The 24,216-nt window shown below is 38.5% G+C and overlaps 1 protein-coding gene across 2 annotated transcripts; it reads right to left on the bottom strand.

The window, feature by feature from the left end:
* Positions 1 to 1,977: 1,977 nt before the first annotated feature.
* RAB11A (RAB11A, member RAS oncogene family) lies at positions 1,978 to 23,981 on the bottom strand. 2 transcript variants are annotated; one of them, XM_008139108.3, is made up of 5 exons: positions 23,811 to 23,979; positions 14,807 to 15,002; positions 14,055 to 14,248; positions 12,969 to 13,049; positions 1,978 to 2,364 (listed from the first exon to the last, which is right to left on the bottom strand). In XM_008139108.3, exons 1-5 carry the CDS (start codon positions 23,848 to 23,850, stop codon positions 2,225 to 2,227), a joined length of 651 nt encoding a protein of 216 aa, XP_008137330.1. In that variant the 5' UTR covers positions 23,851 to 23,979; the 3' UTR covers positions 1,978 to 2,224. The 2 variants fall into 2 exon arrangements, with proteins under 2 accessions (XP_008137330.1, XP_027997693.1); XM_028141892.2 differs by lacking the exon at positions 12,969 to 13,049 and having other exon boundaries at positions 23,811 to 23,981.
* Between the last annotated feature and the right edge of the window lie 235 nt (positions 23,982 to 24,216).

The raw sequence follows: 24,216 nt of genomic DNA on the forward strand, positions 1-24,216 counted from the left end.
CTAAGTGACTTTTCAGAAGAATATAATAGATAATTTTTTTAAAAATCAAAGTTAAAAACACTAAAAAGTAGGGTCAAGCAGCAAAATATTTCTACTAAACTGTCTTGGGCCCTAAGTTGTCATAATATTTTTAAATTTAATGTTTCTTACTTGAGACCGTTTGTCTCAGGAGATATTGTTCAGGATGAAGATACTTGAAATGCAATCAAAGCCATTTTGTATTACTTCTGGTTTCTTGGACTGCTCCCAAAATCCAAGGCAGCATTAAGTCTATACTTGATAAAAGTTCAGTTACTTTATCATTTTCAATTCACTACCTATTTTTTCCTTCTCTTAAATGATTTTGTAAAAAACTGACTATTAATTTTCAGTAAAATAAGGAGTGATGCAGCCTCTTCCTGGGTCTAGTGACAGGGTTATGTATGAAAGTACAGAGATTAATTACTTTCCTTGTACTTCTGGTAGTACTTTTTCCAAGAAAAGCATAATTGAACTACATGTCTAAAACCAAAGCTGAATTCACACATTGGTGCCTCCAACTACATGTTTACTCTGTAATGCAAGGACCTATAATATCTCATTCATCAGAATCAAATATTCTATGGCTATATCCAAAGCAAAGGGAAAATGTAATCTGACAACATAAAGAATAGTCCCCCTATAACTGTTTATTAGAATATGAATATATTCCAAATCAATAACTAAAAAAAAAAGAAAAGCCAAGTTACAGAGCATGCATAAAATACAAAGTAGTGATTTACAAACAGATAAGTTGTCATACTAATACACTAAAATAAGAAAACCAAAATGACAAACCACAGCAATGCCTTCAGTGTGCCCCACACATCATGAGCATCGCAAAAGACAGGAGATTAACTGTGAAACATAGAAATCTATGCAATCCCACACACATATATATATTTTGGGGATATTCCACCATCCTGAATAGAATCACTTCAGTTGACACAACTTTCAGAACACTGCAGAGTAAGTGCTTAATATTATCCACAAGAAAGTAAAACTAAATATTAGTGTGCACATTTGTGAATGAGAAACTAGTTGCTCCACTGATTTCAATACCGTAGTGGAAGAAAACTATTTCAGGTCTGTATAATGGCCTAAATACATTCTATTTAAACTCAAAGTACTATTTCATCTTAAGTACTAAAAGAATACATGCCTTTAAGTGATACTACTTGAGTAGAAATTAACCTCTCACTGTATTCTTTTGACATACTGAAACCAGATATTTAACTGGACTATATTCCATAATATACTGCAAAACTAAAAAATCAGCATTATTAAAACAATTATCCATGCCTGCTGGTGAATATGGTGATAAAACTAAGTTGCATTTCATTTAATGGAAGGTTTTGAGACAAAAATTACCACTTCACAATTTTATACTAAGAGCATTAAACCAGTTATTGCCTGAGCAATAAAATGCCATCTAATCTACTGCTGGGAAATTAGATAAATTAAATGACTTATCATTAAACTTAGGCTGCCTGATCATTCCAACAGAAGCACCTCGAATAGAACTCCATCAGTTTCTCCAGTTCCCAGCCTCCAGAACCCATAACCATACCACAACTGAAAACCACAATACAGTCTTCTGTGTTTATTAAGATAATTCTTGCCCAGAAAAAAAGGTGCCCTCTTGAATCAACTTTGATGCTTACAAAAAGTACATAACCCTATTAAGGCATTTTAGAAAGTGACTTCCAGAATAATGGAAAATTTTTTCAAGCTCTCAAAATCCTGCTATGTTTATAGGGCAATTCTTAGCTTTGTGGTAATATTTACTGCACTGAGAGAAGAGTGCATGAATTGTAAGGTGCTCTGTGGCAAAATGATAGCTTATTTCTAAAGTCTTCTTAGCTTGATTTGATCAAGACCAACAGGTCTGAGCTTCAAGTGATCAAGTTCTATTATGTACTACAGTGACAGGTTTCCATGATGAAAAGGAAACAATCATTGAAGAATCCAAACATTCAGTTTATTAAACTAAGGCTAGTGAAGCCATAGCATGAAGAAAAGCTGCAGTCATTCGGGACAAATGGATGATTTTATAAAGCTAAAATCAAGACTTAAAACACAGAAAATTTGTTAAGTATGAGGAAGTAATAAAACACAAAAGTGACCACAAGAATTACAAATATATTTAAATCTCAGACCTGGGAAATGGACTATACACAGCCTTCTATAGGAGAAGAGAAACGCCTTATATGTTCTGACAGCACTGCACCTTTGGCTTATTTTCAGTGGTTGGTGGAACATGAATAGGAACCACATTGTTGCTTGGAGACATGTCATTTTCACGTCTGTCTGACATTTGCTTCTGGGAAACAATGCGGTATATCTCTGAGTGAGGGGAAAAAAAGAAACAGCAATACTCAGTGTTGAACGGACCCATCCAATAGTTGACATAAAAGATACATAAAGGTAAAAGATACATTCGCAGAATAAACTGCAAATAAACTGAACAGAGAATGCATAAATTTAAAGTTTTATTTTCAAACAGCCACTGATTAGAGTCAACCTATTATTTTAACAATTTCCCTTGGATTAAGAAAAACAAAGGTTTTCTACTTCAGAGGGAAAGATTCACCAGTCAATTAATAAATCTTGCTTTAAAGAAATTTCATAGATTATGGGCTTAAGCCATGAGAGCCCTGGCTAGATGGCGCAGTTGGTTAGTGTCATCCGTACACCAAAAGGTTTGATTCCTGGTCAGGGCACATACCTATGTTGTGAGTTCGATCCCAGGCAAGTATGTACAAGAGGCAAACAGTTGCTGTTTCCCTTTCTTTCTTTCTTTCTTTCTTTCTTTCTTTCTTTCTTTCTTTCTTTCTTTCTTTCTTTCTTTCTTTCTTTCTTTCTTTTCTCTCTCTCTCTCTCTCTCTCTCTCTCTCTCTCTCTCTCTCTCTCTCTCTCTCTCTCTGTCTCCCCCTTCCTCCCTCCCTCCCCACCCCACCATCTTCTCTCTCTCTAAAAAATCAATAAAAATATATCCTCAGATGAGTATTAAAAAATTAATTAGACCATGAGAGTATTTTCATTGTACTCTTAGCAAAAAACCTATATATACTGACACTGTACCACAGAAAAATAAAAATAAATTTGTACTATTACGCACATTAAGATATTTTTCTTAGCTATATAGGGAAAAGCCCAATTTCATAAATATGCCAAAATCCCAAAGAATTCTTGGAACAGGAGGGAAAGATCATGTTTATCACTGCCTCCTGCATTAAAGATAAATTGTAATTAAATAATTATTCAAAACAGGCAACTTAAGATTTTATATGACACTTATCAATACTATTTAGTGTCTACTTCTTCCACTAAATGTTAAACTCTGTAAGGAACAAAACTGTCTATCTCATTCATTGCTATATCTCCAATATAGCAAATAGTAAAGGTCTGATAAGTAACTAACTGCATGAATGTTATTAAATTCCTCTACAGCAAGTATCTTTAACACATTTTATTTGGTCTTATATTGCATTACCTAAGAGTATTTCCCTCTGGCTATATTACCGTATTTTCCGGCGTATAAGATGACTGGGTGTATAGAAGATTGTCCTGGGTTAAAAAGTCGTCTTATACGCCGGAAAATACGGTATGTATCTTATTTATCTTTGTTCTCCCAGTGCTTCCCCCCCACCCCAAATATCCTCAAAAGGGAATTCTAAAAAGACAACAAACTGACATGATATGCCCTACTATTATGATGTATTATGAAAGATACAATGTAGTCCCATGAAGGACATCTATGTATTCCTGCCAAAAATATTTTAAATGTTTTTATCATGAGGAAACAACTAGATAAATTCAGATTGAGGGACACTCTACCAAACAACCAGCTAAGACTCTTCAAAACAGTTGCCATAAAATACATTTTTAAAATGGGGTAAATGTTCTATATCTGTGCACTCTAATACAGTAGCCACCTATTTAAATTAACTAAATAAAATTTAAAATCCGATTCCTCTGTTCACTAGTCATATATATATATATATATATTTTTTTTAATAATATTTTTTTTGATTTCAGAGAGGATGGGAATGGGAGAGAGACAGAAACATCAATGATGAGAAAGAATAACTGATGGGCTTCTTCCTGCATGCCCCAAACTGGGGATCAAGCTCACAACCCAGTCATGTGCCCTGACTGGGAACCGAACTGCGACCTCCTGGTTTATAGGTCGATGCTCAACCACTGAGCCACACCAGCCGGGCAGCACTAGCTATATTTCAAGTACTCAATAACAACCTGTTATCAGTGGCTACTCTATTTGATACCCCACATATAAAACAATTCCATCAATGCAATTAACCAGACCCTAGATTTAAAATGTAATAACCAAATCTATAAAGGATATTAGTACACACAGGAAAAACTACTGCACATTATATAATACTAGAGGCCCGGTGCACGAAATTCGTGCACGGAGGGGGGTTGTCCCTCAGCCCAGCTTGTACCCTCGCCAATATGGGACCCCTAGAGGGATGTCCGACTGCCCGTCGGAATCGGGCCTAAACAGGCAGTCGGACATCCCTCTCACAATCCAGGACTGCTGGCTCCCAACTGATTGCCTGCCTGCCTTCCTGATTGCCCCTAACCGCTTCTGCCTGCCAGCCTGATCACCCCATAACCACTCCGCTGCCAGCCTGTTTGCCCCCAACTTCCCTCCTCTAACGGCCTGGTCACCCCTAACTGCCCTCTCCTGCAGGGTTGATCACCTCCAACTTCCCTCCCTTGCAGGCCTGGTGCCTCCCAACTGCCCTCCCTTGCAGGCCGGGTGCCTCCCAACTGCCCTCTCCTGCTGGCCATCTTGTGGTGGCCATCTTGTGTCCACATGGGGGCAGGATCTTTGACCACATGGGGGCAGCTATATTGTGTGTTACAGTGATGATCAATCTGCATATTACTCTTTTATTAGATAGGATAGAGGCCTGGTACAGGGGTGGGGGCCAGCTGGTTTGCCCTGAAGGGTGTCCCAGATCAGGTGGGGGTTCCCTTGGGGCGTGGGGCGGCCTGAGGGAGGGGCCTGTGGTGGTTTGCAGGCTGGCCACGGCCCCTGGCAACCCAAGCGGAGGCCCTGGTATCTGGAATTTATTTTCCTTCTACAACTGAAACTTTGTAGCCTGGAGTGGAGCCAAGCCTGGGGCTCCCTCCGGGGCGGCATCCGCAGCAGCAGCCATTTCTGTTGGGGTTATAATTGAAACTTTGTTGCCTTAAGCGGGTGGGCCAGGCCAGGGTGTGTGGAAAGCTTTGCTTCCCCTGTTGCCGGCGGCAACCCTGGCCTGCTCTCTCAAGCTCCATTCTGCCACCATTTGTTTGAATTTGTTTACCTTCTATAATTGAAACTTTGTAGCTTGAGTGGAGGCTTAGGCAAGGGCAGGTGGAAAGCTTGGCTTCCTCTGTTACCTAGGAAACCTTGCTCTCTGTGGCTGTAGCCATCTTGGTTTGGGTTAATTTGCATGCTCGCTCTGATTGGATGGTGGGCGTGGCTTGTGGGTGTGGCTTGTGGGTATGTCAGAGGTATGGTCAATTTGCATATTTGTCTATTATTAGGTAGGATAGTATAAACACAAATTTCTTGGGTATGGTATATGGTATTGTTATTATGTAGGAGATTACCTTGTTCTTAGGAGAGAAAATACTCAAGTATTTAATAGTAAAGTGCCAAAATGTTTACAAACGGTTTTCCAAAGATTGAGCAAAGGGGGGGAGGGAGGAGTATTTATACACATGTAGAAATAAACTAAATGTGACAAGTTGATGATTCTAGATGAAGGGTATAAGGTATTCACTACATTATTTCTATAATACTTGAAAAATTTAAAAACATAAAGTTATAAGATAAAAGAAAGTGGAATTGTGTTTTCAAAATGCTCCAAGAACATGTCAACCAACTGCAAAATGAACATCTTTTGGATTCTAATTTGAAGTGTAAAAAAAAAGCTTAAGATAGGAAATTTTAAGATTGTTTGGATAATAAATGATAATAAGAAACTACTACCAATTTCTAAGTAATTTTGTTGTTATGGGTTTCAGTCCTAATCTTTCAGATATACATCATAAAATGTTTACAAATGGAATTATGTAATACCTAGGATTTGTTTCAAAATAATGGTGGGGGGAGTAGGTGGAGGAAAGATTGGCCATAATGATGGCTGACAGCTACATGGGAGTTCATGATACTATTCTACTTTTAGTATGTTGGAAACTTTCCATAACAAAAAGTTAAAGAGAAAGAAATGTACAAACTGAATTAATATATTTTCTCCAAATTAAAAACTAATTTTCCTAAAGCTGAACAGCAAGCTGAATGCATAAACTAACAGAAACACTGACAGCTAGTGTGCCCTTTTTTATGATTTAAAGGGGGAGGGAGTGGTACTAAAATTTATGTTTGAGAAGGTTGACACTGGTTCAAAGCTTAAGAAGCATCAAGAGAAAAAATAGATTACAATAAAGAAAGACTACTGACTAGAATTTTTAAAAAAACAAGGCCAATAAAGGATATGGAGTCTTCAGTTAGATTATTTTCATTGAAAAGGGATGGGACCAGAGTGTTTCAAAGGTAAAAAGATAGTCATTCAATCAGACTAGTGGCTAAGGAATAAAGATAATCATCAACTTACTGTAAAACTATACCATTCATTCTTTTTAAAATATATATATGTATTGATTTCAGAGAGGAGAGAGGGAGAGAGAGATAGAAACATCAATGATGAGAGAGAATCATCAATCAGCTGCTTCCTATACACCCCCTACTGAGGATTGAACTCCCAACCTGGGCATGCGCCCTGACCAGGAATCAAACCGTGACCTCCTGGTTCACAAGTTGACCCTCAACCACTGAGCTGATCTATACTCTTCATTCTTTTTTTTTTTTAATATATTTTATTGATTTTTATAGAGAGGAAGAGAGAGGGATAGAGAGTTAGAAACATCGATGAGAGAGAATCATCCATCAGCTGCCTCCTGCACACCCCCTACTGGGGATGTGCCCGCAACCAAGGTACATGCCCTTGACCAGAATCGAACCTGGGACCTTTCAGTCCGCAGGCTGACGCTCCATCCACTGAGCCAAACCGGTTTTGGCATATACTATTCATTCTTTATTCTTTACGTTTTCTCTATAATCCCAAACTGGATGGCTGGTTCTTTATCAAGTGCAAATGAATAAATGTGACCCTCTACAAATTTTAACTTCTCAACAAGTTATATTAAACAATACGTTAGGAGAACCAAAACAAAAAAAAAATATTTTACAGGTTCTTACATGAAAAGCAAATACTGGAAGGAAGGAAAAGGAAGAATTCCAGAGAACATAGAAAGTTAAATAATTAAAGAGATCTTATTACAAAGCAAGAAATTTGAGCAGTGTTGTACTGCCTACAAGTACTATATACTGTTTTGTAGAAATGAATTACTTTTACATTTGCTGCAGTCACCAAAAAGATACCTGCTAATAAAAATAATAAGGCAATAAATCAAGAGGAAAATATTGGTCAGAAAATTAGAAGATAATGTCATTTAGAAATAAATGTATATAATACACCAATTCCTGTGCAGTCCCCTTTCAAGATGTCCAAAGAATAGGTAAGGTTAGAAAGAAAAGGAATTCTGCTTTATCTTTCTTATATAAGAATCTCTTATCGACCTAAATATGAAGTAAAATGTTAATATAAGATAGCTTTAAATATAACCAGATAAAGTTAAATAAAAAAGGCATATATCTATTTCTACTCTAATGGAAGTATAGATCAAGTTGCAAAGTAAATTCTAAGGAAGTCAAATGCCACTGTTCCAAATTGGGAAACAAAAAGAGCTAAAATTCTTCAGTGACTCCAAAAATTGTGAAAATAGCAGAGGCCTAAGTTATTCCACTAGAGCCTAGATCAGAAATTTTTGGGTGTTCTTCAAACCCAATGCTCACCAAGTCCAAGTAAGTTTCTCAAAGGTCAAAAAATTCTCCAATTTAATTACTGACATGTATTTAAAAGTTGCCACATTCCAAGAACAAAGCTACTACACCTAAATAAGAGATTCTCACTAGTAAAATTACAGAAGCTCCCTCCTCCTCCCATCCATCTGCAGGGGATACAGTGCAAAACCCCAAGTGGATGCCTAAAACCACAGATAGTACCTAATCCTATATACACTGTTTTTTTCCTATACATACAAACCTTTTTACCAAATGGAAGTACATTTTACAGGTTAAGTTTTCTTAGGCATATTTATTAGAATCATCTACTAGGCATTACTACTCTTGTGCTTTGGGGCCATTATTAAGCAAAATAAGGGTTACTTGAACACAAGAACTGCTATATAGTCATCTGATAACAAAGAGGGCTACTAAGTGACTAATGAGTAGGCTAGTGTATACAGCAGGAAACACAGGACAAAGGGGTGATAGACGTCCTGGACAGGATGGAGTGGAAGGACACAAGATTTCACCACACTACTCAAAACGGTGTGTAATTTAAAACTTACAAATTATTTATTTCTAGAATTTAATATTTTTGGACCACAGATGACTGTGGGCAACTAAACTGAGGAAAGTAAAACTGCAGATAAGGGGAGACTACTGTAATGCCTGAAAACTCTTACTCCACTTTTAAATCAATATGCTAAGTGAATTAAAATCCTTTCAAACACAAAAAGATTTAGTCTTCATACTAAAAAGATGACTTGGACTTATTAATTTAATGTAAAAACCTGACAGATATCACCTTAACCAAGTGACCAAAGTTAACATCACTAGTAATGAATAAAACAAACCATGAGCCTCCTAAGATGATGCCTCCTAATATGATGCACTAAGCATTTTCGTGATGTTCCTGCTAAAAATACATAACCTGAATTTAATCATGAGGAAACAGTAGACAAAAACCCAAATTCAGTAACTGTATCCTTCAAAAAATTACACTATAGAAAAAACTGACAAACTGTTTCAGATTAGTAGAAACTAAAGAGATACAACAGCAAAATATAATGTGTGATCTAATTCCAGACTTTATTTTTCTAATAATTGGAACAACTAGCAAAATCTGAATAAGGTCTGTAGTTAAACACTGATGTTTAAAGTTACTACTTAACTCTAACTTTGAGAATTATACTACAGTTAAAAAAAAGAATGTTCTTGTTTTTAGGAAATGCACAATAAAAAGTACTTAGGTATAACGGGCAACATGTCTATCATTTGAAATGGTACCAAAAAATAATATGTATACATTGAGAAAGAAGAAGAAAAAATAAAGCAGATATGGTAAAATATCAACATTTGAGTTAATATGGGTGAAGGGTATTTGCCAATTCTTTTACTATGATTGTAACTTTTAAGGTTGAAATTGTCAAAATTCAAAGTTAAAGAGAAAAAAGTAAGACGATGGAAAGTATGGATTAAAAACATTCTTTAATTAGTTTGATAAAAGAAAACAAAACTGCACTGAAAAGCAGAGGCTGAGCAATCTATCAGATTCACTCAGGTACTACCTAATTACCTCTAAAAAATACCATCAGCAAAATTATGTCATGGAGTTACAGTCAAATTCATAGATGTCAAAAATGCTATGGATCTATTCTAAAATAAGCAACACAATTAACTTAGGAGTAATATTGTAGATAAATTTTTCAATATATAATTTTAAAATTAAAAAAGCTGTTTTTTCTTTTGTTTAAATATATATATTTTATTGTTGATAGTATTATAGATGTCTCCCACTCTCCCCCCCACTTTTAATCCCCTTTCAGCCCCTACCCATCCCCCCTATTGCCCGTGTCCATGGGCTAAAAAACTATTTTTTTCTTACAGCAACATCAATATACAATGTAAATGCTCCCTCAATATTGTTAACATTTAAGGTGAACTAAGCTTAATGAGTATTTTTCTCTTTCCTGCTTCTTTCAATGCATTAATACTCCCACTGGTTAAAAAAAAAAAAGTTTCGAACAAACAAATCTTAACACTTGCAAAACACCACAGATGTCTGCTGCCATATGCAGTGATTTCTGATCCCACAGATGAACAGAGATTTATGTAGGAAGTCGAGGAAATAGTGAATATAGAGAGGAAAAGTGGTAGTAAGTAAAGCTAAAGTCTTGTTTGTTTTCAAGCAACATTAGTCAAGCAATAACAAAAGTTTAATCCAGAGTAAATTATAAGAAAAATAGCCAGATGTTCTTCATCTTTAAGGACAAAACAGCTCCATTTTAAGTATATATCACTGTTTATGACTAGTTCAGGTTTAAGTAGATCATAAGTTCAATGTCACAAATGATGCATACAATAGTCCACAGCAGATGGAAGACTTGGTCTCACCTTTACTTAATATCAGAATAAATGGGCCAGAAATTGGATCAGAATAAGTGGGCTAGAATTATAGCAGAGGAGATGCAATTGGACATAAAAAATATCCCAACAACAAGGACTGACTAAAAAGTTTTTCAAGTGACATTTTTAGAGGCCTTGAGATTCAGACCTTCAAGATGACTTTTTTTCTCTTTCCTGTTTCTCTTTCCTTATTTTAAGACACTATAAATCTGAGAACCAGGGAGATTCAATGACCTTAGTTATAGAGGGAGTGGGAGCAAATAGTTAAAGAGTAAAAGCCTACCCTCCTAGGTCTAAATTTAGTATTATTCTACATATTGAGTCAATAGAAGTCACATAAGCAGTTATAAAGGAAAAAGTAGGATTTACAGACATACTGCATATTTAATCAAATCTTGCCTGTTTGAAATGACCTGCAATGAAACCACACACAAGATTCTAAATGAAAGCTACTATATTCCAAAGACTATTTATCCAACCCCAGCACCATTTCTTTTAGTTACTATTTTTTTATAACAGAAAATAATTCTAATAAGATAGGTATACGAATCACCAATATTTAGGGTTTTTTTTTTAGTTAAATTTTTTCATACCTTAACTGCTATTTAGCTACTAACTTATCAAATGTTCACTATGTACCAGGGATAGCAAAGTATTTTATATGCATGAACTCATGTACACATTTTGGAATCTAGAGTAGATGTCTCAGTGATAGGCAATTTTTTTTCTATGGATTATAGAGACAAAAACCTTGAAGTCACAACCTAACAGTTGAGTCAAATCGTATCACAGGTATTTGTTATAAATTCAGACTCTCACCAAAAAGAAAATAACAGAACTGCCCAAAACATATTTAAATTTTACAGACAAAAAATAAAAAAAGTAAGGCCTAAAAAAGATTAAGCAACTTACCTAAGATTATAGAGCTAATAAGAGGAGGAGCCAGACTAGAACCCAAGTTAGGCTTCCAAGTCCATGTTTTTAAATCCTAGTCTTATTCCCTACCTTTTTAGAGTAAAATAAGACATTTAAAAGTTAAAGCCTGTTTACATCTAATACAAGTGCTGTATACAAAGAAACTTGTTCCATTATAATTGAAAACATTTATTTAACCGTTTATTTTACGATTTCTCCATATAGACTTTTTTAGAACAAGACTATCCTATGTATTAAAACTAGCAAGCTCTTGCCCAGCTCAGTGGTTGAGAGTCGACCTATGAACCAGGAGGTCATGGTTTGCTTCTGTGGTCAGGGCACATGCCCGGGGTGTGGGCTGGATCCCCAGTGCAGGGCATGCAGGAGGCAGCCAATCAATGATTCTCTCTCATCATTGATGTCTCTCTCTCTCTCTCTCTCCCTCTCTCTCTCTCTCACCCTTCCTCTGTGAAATCAATAAAAATATATTTAAAAACAAATAACTAGTAAGTTCTTAAAAGTAACATATAACTTAAAGTACTTAAAACAACCTATCAATGCCGAAACCGGTTTGGCTCAGTGGATAGAGTGTCGGCCTGCGGACTCAAGGGTCCCGGGTTCGATTCCGGTCAAGGGCATGTACCTTGGTTGCGGGCACATCCCCAGTGGGGGGTGTGCAAGAGGCAGCTGATCGATGTTTCTCTCTCATCGATGTTTCTAACTCTCTATCCCTCTCTCTTCCTCTCTGTAAAAAATCAATAAAATATATTAAAAAACAACCTATCAAAGTACTTATTAGAGGATTAAGATTAATAAAGTCAAGGTATATATGAGTCATCACAAATAAAATGCCTTCTTATTTTTTATATATATATATTTTATTGATTTTTTACAGAAAGGAAGAGAGAGGGATAGAGAGCTAGAAACATCGATGAGAGAGAAACATCGACCAGCTGCCTCCTGCACACCCCCTACCGGGGATGTGCCCGCAACCAATGTACATGCCCTTGACCGGAATCGAACCTGGGACCTTTCAGTCCGAAGGCCGATGCTCTATCCACTGAGCCAAACCGGTTTCAGCTAAAATGCCTTCTTATCCTTGAGGTTGACCTAGTCTGCATATCCACATTCCAAAACAGCATGAACTTTGTTCCTTCCCCACTACTTAAACTTTTCTATATGCAATCACTGGCTGATTTTTTTCCACAGGTGACACTCTGCTTCTTCTACAATATATCAGGAGAGAATTTTACTTTTTGTTTTTCATTTAAATTTTTAAGAACATATTTTTCCCTAGCTGCTTCTATAACACACATCAGAACCTAGAATGCCTTTATTTTATTGAATTTCAGTAAGGCATTTATTAATATCTTTCCATAGCCAGGATTTCAATATTTATCTTAGAAAGTACATTTAAGCATTACTCTGTGACCATGAATTATAGAATACATGGATCATAATAATAGAAGTGAGCAAATAATTTTCAAAGTATTTTCCTGCTATAAACCAGATAAATTAGAATGATTAAAGTTCAACAAGCAAAAGTTGTAACTAATTTTATAGCTCTTGCTCTAGTAGCTCTCTCAAATGATATTCATTCTCAGAGAGTGTGACAGTTTGTTTTCCCAATTAATCTGTTTAAATTATCTCCCTAAAACTTTTATTTCCCACTGGTATAATCTGAAAATGCAAGTCTTACCTGTCAGAATTGTCTGAAAAGCAGCTTCTACATTTGTAGAATCTAGAGCTGATGTCTCAATGAATGACAAACCATTCTTTTCTGTGGGGAGACGCAAAAACTTCAGTTTTGTGCAAAGGTAATACAAGAGATGTAATACACTCAAGACTTTAAATGGAAATATAAAAGACCTTTCCTTTCGTTTTTTTAAAATTAATTTTAGAGAGAGAGGAAAGGAGAGAGGGGGTGAGGGGAGGAGAAGGAGAGAGAAATAATTGATTTGTTGTTCCACTTTCCCAACTTGTTGGCAATAAGGGTACCATTCTACTTACACTAGTAGATTAAAATTAACCATAAGAAATTTTCATTGGGTTCATTAAAATAAATACTTGTTATACCTAAATACTACCACGAGAATGATAACACTACTCAAAATATAGTAAAATATCAAATATCCTGATACTTCTATCTCTTATGGTCCTTTAACCACACAGCTATAGTATAAACAAGGATGGGTATATAAGATTCACTTAGAATTCTGTAACTATATTAATTGAAATAAAGCTTCTTGCCTGGAAAACCAAAAATCAGCATAATCACTAGTGGAGGCTCACAACCTTCACTAGCCAAGAATGTACAATGTTGCCTTCTGGTAGAATGCCCTTCCAGAACAGTGGCAAGAGATAGGTAGACCCCTGTAAAGCTTAAAAAGTTTTAATTCCTAAGCAGCTGAATGCCTATGATACTTGACACTCCCTGGTCTACTACTTTTCGGACCCACATAGAGCAGCCTTGGTAAACACAGAGAATAATGGAAAAAGATACAAGAATACAGGGAGAGAAAAGGAGACAGTTTTATATTCAATTTTTGGCAGCAAAAACTCAAAATACTATAGTGTTTTAATGACTCAAAATTAAGCAAAAGAGCCCAACAGTCATCATATACTTTAAAAACAACAATCCTTGCTGAGCATTCATTATTTAAACATATTTACTTTTCTGAAACTACTATAACTGATTAACCTCATTGGAAGGGTTATCAAAACTGAAAATATGACAGTAAGAAATACAGAATCACTGTAATAACATGAAACTTGTATCACTAACCTGCAAAAGCTCTTGCTTCATCTGTAGGAACTGCCCTGAGATGACGCAAATCACTCTTATTGCCCACAAGCATGATAACAATGTTACTATCAGCATGATCTCTCAGTTCTTTCAGCCATCGCTCTACATTTTCATATGTGAGATGTTTAGCAATGTCATAAACCAACAAGGCACCTACAGCTCCACGATAGTATCTGAAAACAGAAACATATGTAACTATTAGAAAATAACCACAAAACAGAAGGAAACGCTAGGAAGAACTAAATATATGGATTATATACATTTTAATATGTTTTTACTGATTTTAGAGAGAGAGGAAGGGAGATGAAGAGGGAGAGAGAAAGAACATCAATCGGTTGCCTCCTGCACACCACCTACTGGGGAGCCCACAACCCAGGCATGTGCTCCAACCAGGAATCGAAACAATCTTTTGGTGCAGGGGACTGACAACTCAACCAACTGAGCCACACCAGCTAGGGCATGGATTATATATTTTTAAAAACACATTTATAGGGTGGGGGGTGGCAATGGTAAGATATGTACACATATAATTCCTTAATAAAAAAAAATTGGAAAAAATAAATAAATAAATAAAAACACATTTATAAATAAATTTCAAAATCCTAATACTGGCATTCTTAAAAGGGGAAAAAAACCTTTTCTGATAACAAAAGTTAGCTAATTAACTTAATGGCAACCAATTTAATTGATGGCAGCCTATTTCACAGAACTTAAAAACTATTGAGACTTACGCTGATGTTATAGCTCGATATCGCTCTTGCCCAGCCGTGTCCCATATCTGTGCCTTTATTGTTTTTCCATCAACCTGGATGCTTCTTGTTGCAAACTCTACTCCAATGGTGCTCTTGCTTTCAAGATTAAATTCATTTCGAGTAAAACGAGACAGGAGATTACTCTTTCCAACACCAGAATCTCCGATAAGGACAACTGAAAAGACAAAGAACTTTATCTAAGATGAATGAGACAAGCACACCACCTTACAACAGCAATTTTCAAGCGGTGTGCCACAAAAATTTTTTCAACATGCAATATCTGTCTATTTAGCCAGAAGCACCGACTTCTTTTCCCTTAGATTATCAAATAAAAGAATGATACCACAACAATAGCTGTCCAGTGTGAATGAATCAAAATTATACCTATTTTTCTGTCAAATTGACAAAAATACATTCTTTTGGTGTACCGCAGAATTTTAGTAGTTTGTGTGCCATGAGGTGAAAAAGGTTGAAAACTGCTGTCTTAGAAGGTAACTTGAAAGATAAATCCTAAACCAAATGAATAATTTGTGACTCTAACTTGTATCAGACATGAAAAAAACAAAGGATATTAGTTGGTGGTAGAGAGAGAAAATGAGTATTATGTTCTTGGTTTCATCAAAGACTAGGTATGACCTCAGGACTGACACCTGGGCAAAATGAAACACATTTAACATATGAGGCATCAGGTTTATAAACTTTTGCCACCCAGATCACAGAAACAACATTTGCTTTTAACAGAATGGCAGGAAACTAGAGACTCCTCCAAAAATCAAACACTCTATCCACTAAGTTTAACAGGGACCCTAGGAAGCTGACTAATAATTCTGAGACAACAGGGAACATACACTTTCACTTACCACTTCATGATTTGTTTAAAAAAAAAGGTTTCGTTTTTTAAAATTGATTCATTGAGAGAGAGAGAGAAACATCAATTTGTTGTTCCACTTCCTTATGCACTCATTGGCTGCTTCTTGTATGTGCTCTGAACTGAGATGGAACCTACAACCTTGGTGTATAGGGACGACGTTCTAACCAACTGAGCTATCCAGCCAGGGCTTTAAAAGAGGTTTTGAATAGATGAAATCATTTCCTATAATTACTACTTAGGAGACAGTTTATTTACTAATAAACACATGGGGATTCTTTTTCACCCAAGGCAATATTCCCCTTAAGAATTTCAAAAACAATGGGGATATAGGCAGTTAAATTATTTTAAAGCATGTCTATCAAAATTTAAAGAACAAAATGAGTTCACTGATTTATAGGATCTGAGCCTGATAAAACTTTTTTCCTTGTAAAAATTTTATAGGCATTTCAGGAAATATTATACTTATTCCTATTGTGAACTACTAATGCTTCTTCTTACTTCTTACTAGCTAATTGATCTAGACACCAGGACTAGAAAATCAAATATGCAAGAATAACACCAAATAAGACCATACCTTACTAAAGAAATTGGGATTTGGTGGGATGAACAGGGAGTGGGGAGGGACGTAAAAACTGAGAGGTAAAAAATAAAATAAATTAAATTAAATAAATAAAGTAAATAAATAATAAAATAAAATAAACTGAGAGGTAGCCCTAGCCATTTTTGCTAAGTGGATAGAGCAAAAATATAAATACTGAACTAAATTTTTTAAAAATATATTTTATTGATTTTTTACAGAGAGAAAGGTAGAGGGATAGAGAGTTAGAAACATCGATGAGAGAGAAACATCAATCAGCTGCCTCCTGCACACCCCCTACTGAAAATGTGCCCGAAACCAAGGTACATGCCCTTGACCGGAATCGAACCTGGGACCCTTCAGTCTGCAGGCCAACGCTACATCCACTGAGCCAAACCAGTCAGGGCTGGATTAAATTTTTTTTAATTTTTTTATTTATTGAGTTGAAAGAGAAAAAAGAAATAACAAAAAATATAATATATTTGTCAATAAAAATATATTTAAAAAACAACTGAGAGGCAGGTGTGGCTTAGTGATTGAGCATGTACACATGAACCAGGAAGTCACAGTTCAATTCCTGGTGAGGGCACATGCCCAGGTTTCAAGCTCAATTCTCAGTAGGGGGTGAGCAGCTGATTGATGATTCTCTCTCATCACTGATGTTTTTCTATCTCTCTTTCCCTCTCCTCCCTTCTGCTTTCTGAAATCAATAAAAATTATTGTGTGTTTTTTAAAACTGTGAGAGTTCACTGTATTCTGGTCAGAGGGCAAAGAGAATCCATTATGCATTCCTTCCCTGCCATAAGAGCGGATAGAAGCTGGCCTCTGGGCAGTCTTGGAGGGAGTATATTACCAAATGCATATCTTTCTGGTTTCCTTTATCAGCTGATTCAGCAAGAAATCATCCAGGCAGCAGTGATTCCATGCAGCACAAGGAGTTATTTCTAGGTATATAGTCAAGTAGAGGTGGCAAAATATTGTGGCAAATACAGATATTATAATAAATGCTTTAAAGTGGATACCAAAGAATATATTAAGGTTATGAAAGTAACATACAAAAACAATACACTTCCAATTTTATAGGAAGGTTGGTTTATATGTTAGTTTCCAAGGTCCACCATTCTGGACGTGAGATCAAATCCCAATTTCAGTCAGAGTCTACCCTCTTAATAAGATACTCACTATTGCCTCTCAGTGAAAGAGGCCGAGTGTTCTGCAGAGGAAACCTCCTTTGAATCATTTTTGGCCCCACACTAGCACTGAGGTATAAAGCCTCACTTTAAGTGGGAATAGGAAAGAAAAGAAACCCAAAAAGTTAACCATTTCTATTTCATAGGCACTCAGATATCAATCAGTGGTTCAGGAGCCAAAAAGCAAGACATCTAGAATGACAACACCTTTAGAAAATAAAAGAACACCATCTCCCTCCCACAAAAACTCTAGCCCTTTGAAGTTTTTTATGTCTTCCCTTTTGACCTCCACTTTAATAACTATGTTCATTGTCTCCCCATCCTCAAATCTTTACGCCATCATAAAGTAAGTTAGTGAGGGCATTTTCCCCCTCAATGTAACCAATTAACATTATGAAAAACAGCACCTTTAGCTAAAAATAACTCAAGACTTACAAATGCTTTATACAGTATAAAATAGTTATCTCAACGAGACATAGACAAGATTGCTAGAATTAAGATTAACAACTTGTTAAAGGATTATAACTTAAATTACAACAGAAGATAATGTTTAAGAATAGTGCTGCCAAGATGATGCTGAGAAATGACACGATAAGGAAAGCTGCTTCTCTTCAGTTACCAAATGAGAAACCAAACTAAGAAGTAAACATTTAGGCTCACTAAAAAAAAAAAAAAAAAAGATTTTTAGCAAGAATAGATTAAATTATCTAAGCAACAGAAGAGAATTCACTGGCTATGATTTAAAAATCAAACCAAAGCCCTAGCTGGTTTGGCTTAGTGGATAGAGCTTTGGCTGGCAGACTGAAGGGTCCTGGGTTTGATTCTGGCCAAGGGCATATGCCTGGGTTGTGGGCTCCATCCCCAGTAGGGGGGTGTGCAGTAGGCAGCCAATCTATGATTCTCTCTCATCATTGATGTTTCTATCTCTCTCTTTCCCTTCCTCTTTGAAATCAATAAAAATACATTAAAAAATTTTTTCATGGACTCAAACTTAATTTATAATCAGTTTCTTTCATTAAGATGGGACTATTTAATTGCATTTTTAAAATGTAACATACAATATGATCACACTATATAGTTCAAGAAAGGAATTTGCAGTGACTTTCCTATTTTCCATAACTAGTATCTTAGGTTAAAAGTACTTTGAACATTCTATAACTATAGCCATCATCTATACTAATAATCTATACTAATAAAAGGGTAATATGCTAATTAGACCGGGTCGACCAGACATCTTCCGGACGTCCGACTTCCTCCCGGACAAAGCCATGGTGGCAGGGGCCGAGGCAGAGGCAGTTAGGGGGTGACCAGGCCGGCAGGGGGGGCAGTTAGGGGGCAACCAGGTTGGCAGGGGGGCAGTTAGGGGGAGACCAGGCCGGCAGGGGACCAGTTAGGGGGTGATTAGACTGGCAAGCAGAGGTGGTTAGGGGCAATTAGGCAGGCATGTAGAGTGGTTAGGGGCAATCAGGCAGGCAGGCAGGCAAGCAATTAGGAGCCAGTAGTCCCGGATTGCGAGAGGGATGTCCTGGATTGGAGAGGGCGCAGGCCAGGCTGAGGGACCCCCACCCGTGCACAAATTTCGTGCACCGGGTCTCTAGTCAGATATAAAAGCCTAATAGGCTAAGTGTCCAACCAATCAGTCGATCAGTTGCTATGACGCACACTGACCATCCGGGGGCAGATGCTCCGACCAGTAGTTTAGCTTGCTGCTGGGGTCCGGCCGATCTGGACTGGGCGATATAGGCCAGACATGCCCTGGAGCCCTCCCGTAGTCCCTTCCTGACTGGCCAACCTCCTGCGATCCCTCCCGGGCCAGATTGAGAGAGGCACAGGCCAGGCCAAGGGACCCCACCGGTGCACGAATCCATGCACCGGGCCTCTAGTAAAATATATAAACATAAAACAGCATCTATACTAGTATATGAAACAACTATAGCATTTCTAAAATAGCCTGACAGTATTTATTACCACTTGGTTAACCTTATCTGCTGAATTTTAAATATCATCTCTAACCCTAAAACTAAATTTGGTTCAATATATATCAAATATTTAGGCTGCTAAATGCCATAAAACATATTATACATATTAATTATGTTAAGTAATTAAAATTTCCACCTATTCAACCACATTTAGTTTTATACACTCCCTTGCAAACTAATATACTGGACTAAATATTTTTACTTTTTTATTTATTGAGTTGAAAGAGAAAAAAAGAAACATCAATTTGTTATTCCCCTATTTATGCATTCATTGGTTGATTCTTATTATGTGCCCTGACTGGGGATCAAACCCACAATGTTGGTGTATCAGGACAATGCTCTAACCAACTGAACTATCCTGCCAGGCTGGACTAAAATTTAATTCAACAAATCAATCATATTATATCAGACCTATAAGTTAATACCTGAAGAAAAAATTGATAATTTTCATACTGGTTTTTATAAATAAACTTGGATATCTTTCTACTCTTCGAACTATAGAATAGGGCAAAAGTAGGCTTACAGTTGTGAGTACTCGAAACAGTTTATTCTTGTATTATTATTTACTAGAGGCCTGCCTGGTGCACGACATTCGTGGGGGGGGGGGAGGGAGGAGGAGCTCAGCCTGGCCTGCACCCTCTCGCAGACCGGGACCCCTCGGGGGATGTCCGACTGACGGCTTAAGCTGGCAGTCGGACATCCTTAGCGCTGCCATGGAGGCGGGAGAGGCTCCTGCCACTGCTGCTGCACTCGCCAGCCGCAAGCCCAGCTTCTGGCTGAGCGGTGCTCCCCCTGTGGGAGCGCACTGACCACCAGGGGGCAGCTGCTGCATTGAGCATCTGCCCCTTGGTGGTCAGTGCGTATTATAGCGATGGTCATTCCGCCTTTCGGTCGATTTGCATATTAGAGTTTTATTATATAGGATTAGTTATTGTATTATTTTCCATACGAACAAATATAAACCTACTTTTGCCTCATCCTGTATATTCATAGTACCTCACCAAAAGAATCTTCATTATAAGGCTGAAAAAAAAAAAAAAAATAAGGCTGAAATCTAGACATGCTTTCCAGACGCAGCAGAATCTGAGTTGCTCAACCAAAAATTTTGAAAGAAAACTACCAAGATGCAAGACAGCAAAGTTCCTATGATCATTTCCACAGATAATTAGCTGATAATTATTACTGACCTTCAATGAGATTAAAAAGAAAATGGTGTGACCAAGTAATCCAGGCATTTTCAGAAAATGTGACTGAGTGTATTATTGTCTACCACAATATTTGTAAATAGGAACTATGGTTGATGCTTACTTCACTTATGTGTTCCACAGGGCCTTAACCACATTGTGGTTTAAAACAAAAAGTCAAGTTTTTTAAAATAAAATCAATCCCTTACCAAAAGTCTTAATGTTAACTAACGAGTAATGTTCAAGAACAAATACTTAATTCATATTAACTGTCCTGCTCTCCTCACATTTGGACCACCTATACTAATCAAAATACAGCTTTTTTAAAAAAATTGATTTTAGAGAGAAAGGAAGGGACAAGGAGGGAGGGAAGGAGAGAGAAAGATCGATTGGCTGCCTCCCATACTCGCCCAACCAAGGTATGTGCCCTGACCAGAATCTGGTTTTCAGTGTACAGGGCCAGGACAATATCTCTTCATTTTTAACTGGTTAGGGTTAAAAACTAACTTCCATTCCCTCAACTATTAAGTCTGCTAGGTAAGCCTTCTTCCAAGTAGAGAGCTGCAGCCTATCTCACGTCTAGAATGAAACCATTTTAAAACAGATTATTACTTCATTTTAAATAATAATAACTGTATAAATAAGAATTTGGCTAAATAATCAGCACTGAAATAAAAAAAAAAAGTGACTCATATCCTGTAAGAACTTTAAGAAAGTGGAAATCCTTCTCAGCAGAATTTTTTAAACACCCTACCTTAAACAGCAAAATGAAACCATAACCCATGGAAACAAAGTACTTTAGAAGTTCCTAGTTTTAAGTTTCCTTACTAATATTTAAATGCTCTTATATTTATAAAGATTTATGGTTAAAAAAAAAACTGACAAGGTCACAGTAACTTCTTTCACATTATTACCATTTATTCAGTCCTCACAGAAACTAAAATTTTATAACCAGTCCCACAACAGTCCTGAGAGGTACGTACTATTTCCTTTTTATAAAGGAGGGAACTGAGGCTAAAAAAGTTAACTTTCTCAAGGTCACAAAACAAATTTAAGACCTGAGTCAGGATTGAATGGGCCTCTGTGATTCCAAAGCCCTATGCTCTCAATCATTGTTAGTAGAATGTTCTAAGCCCAAAATTAAGTTAAAATTCCTTAAGCCAACCCAGGATAATATCCTTAGTGAAAAAGAAATGGCTTCTATAAATCAACATTTAGGTTCCAAACCAAACAGAAGAAATACTCTGAAAGTCTATCTTGTTCTGAATCAATTATTTCAAAGGTAGCTAGCTGCTCACTGCCACTGCATCTCATTAAAAAAAATAATAATAATTCTCCCTTTAATAGCTAAACTTGTCTCCAGGGTCTCACTTAAGTAATTTCACCTGATCTCAGATGACTTCAACAAACAGTATATAAAATGCATTAGGTACCCTCTTCTTGTAAATGACTTTCCACCAAGGAGGGGGAGGGGGTAATATACTGAACATATTCACTCCATATAACAGAATATTCTGGCCCAGAGGAGTAAGTAGTGATAAGGGTATCATCAGCTAGTATGCCGAGATTTGCAAAGGATTGGTAAAGTAAAGAAATGTTACCTGCTTCATTTGGTCAATCATTATTACTTAGCACTCAACTGCAAAGTCAGACACTGTCACCATGCTTAACACTCTTTTTAAACTCCACCCTCCACTGTCAAGCTTTAACAGCAATGGCTTCTTCCTCCCTGGTAATGATCTTTGTTCAACATAACCACTGATGGCTGCCCTCCTAATTCAGGAGCAAAGAAAGAACATCAGAGAGAGAGAGAGAGAGAGAGAGAGAGAGCCCATTCACTGAACAACAACAAAAAAGCATTTACTGTACTCTTTTCTCATTTGAAAACTGTACCCTTTATCTCTGTTGATTAAAAAAAAAAAAAAAACCTATTTGGATTCTTTCCGGACGAACCAATAAGCAATTCTTTCTATCCACTTCTCACCTTCCACTATGTTTTGTCTTATAATAAATGTTTAATTTGACCAAAGAGCACACAACTTCTCCCCGCCACCCACTTTTTTGGGAAAGGTATGTAGCCAGCTAGGACTCTTCCCTTCCTGTTCTAAAAACAGGTTGGGTCCTCCCAGCTGCTGCAGCAGGAAGCGACCAGTCCACAGCGATAAAGCAAGCTAGTATTTGTGCAGCGCACAACCTTTCCTGCTCAGGAACTGGGCCTTCAGGTCTGGCAGGGATAACAGCCACCACCCATCCGCAACCCCTTCTCGCGGGCAGAGTCAAGAGTCATCCCGGGCTGGTGGCCGCTGGGGAGGGAGGGAGGGCAGGCGAGAAAAGGCCGGGTGGGAAACCACACCAGCCTGCCGGGTCACTGCGACAAGTGCGTGCGTGGGTGGCGGACGATCCCCTCCGGCCCTACGCCCCACCCTCGGGGTCGCACGGTCGCCCAGGAGAGAGCGCAAAAAACTATTCGGGGAGGGAAGGTCCAGAAAGAGCTACCAGCCCCGGGGGCGGTGCGAGGTGACTGACGGCGAGAGCTGCGGGGCGTGTGGGGGGCCGCCGGCCGCTCAGACGGTCACCGGGGCCTGGCCCCACGGGATGGAAAATGGCTAGGAGAGCTGTCGGTCCGAGGGGAAGGTGGGGCTGTGAGGAGGCGCAGAGGGGCGGCTCGCCAGCGGGGAAAGCGAGGCAGAGGAGGAAAGACCTGTAGTGGCAGTCAGCGCCGAGGCTGGGTGAGGAGCGGAGCGAAGGGCGGGTCGAAGAGGTGCAGGAAGGGGAGAGAGTCCGGCCGAGTGCACACTGAGGGGGAGGGGGCGCCAAACCCGAAGGATAAGATGGTGGGAGGGGCGACCCCTGAGCAGGAAGGGGCCTAAAACCCGGGAAAGGAAGATGACTTGGGAGAAGGCAGCCCGCCGTCAGGACCCTCGGTGAGGGGCTCTGAGGCCAGCGAAGGCCTCGGAGGAGGTCGCTACGAGACGGCTTGGCGTTGGCGAGGGCTGTCCCCACCCCGTCTGAAGGAAGGAAAAGTGCTGAGCTGGGAGGCCACGGGTCACACCACCCTGAGGGGGAAAGGCTGAGGGAGGAAGGCCAATTTCAGTCCGGAGGTAGCCTCACGCGGGCCCCCCGGGAGTGTCCCGGGCCCCCGAACGAGAGCCGGGGGAGAGTGGGAGAGCCCCCCGCCTCACCTTTGAAGAGGTAGTCGTACTCGTCGTCGCGGGTGCCCATTGCGCGGCCGAGGAGTGAAGGGGCGGGAGCAGCAGTGGTGGCGGTGGGACCAGGGGGCGTCGCTGCAGGGGTAACCCAAGCGCCGAGCTTCAGCTGCCTGACCGGGTAAAGAACCCCTCCCTGCCATACGCCACTTCCGGTAGACCCTCAGGGGAAGTACTTCCGGGGAGGCTGCGCCCCGCCCCTGAGCGCTGTGTAAGTACTGTGTGTGTTCAAAGGTTCACCTCCTCCTGGAGGCTCAACGGAGAAACAGCCCTGGACTCCTAGCTGATGACACTGCTTTCAGCCGCTCACCGTACTCTTAGTGTCCCCTCCCTCATTTTCCGCACCTCCTTGCTTGAATAGATCATTTTTCCTTCTTCCTGG

This window comes from Eptesicus fuscus, chromosome 5, assembly GCF_027574615.1.
Source record: "Eptesicus fuscus isolate TK198812 chromosome 5, DD_ASM_mEF_20220401, whole genome shotgun sequence".
NCBI lineage: Eukaryota > Metazoa > Chordata > Mammalia > Chiroptera > Vespertilionidae > Eptesicus > Eptesicus fuscus.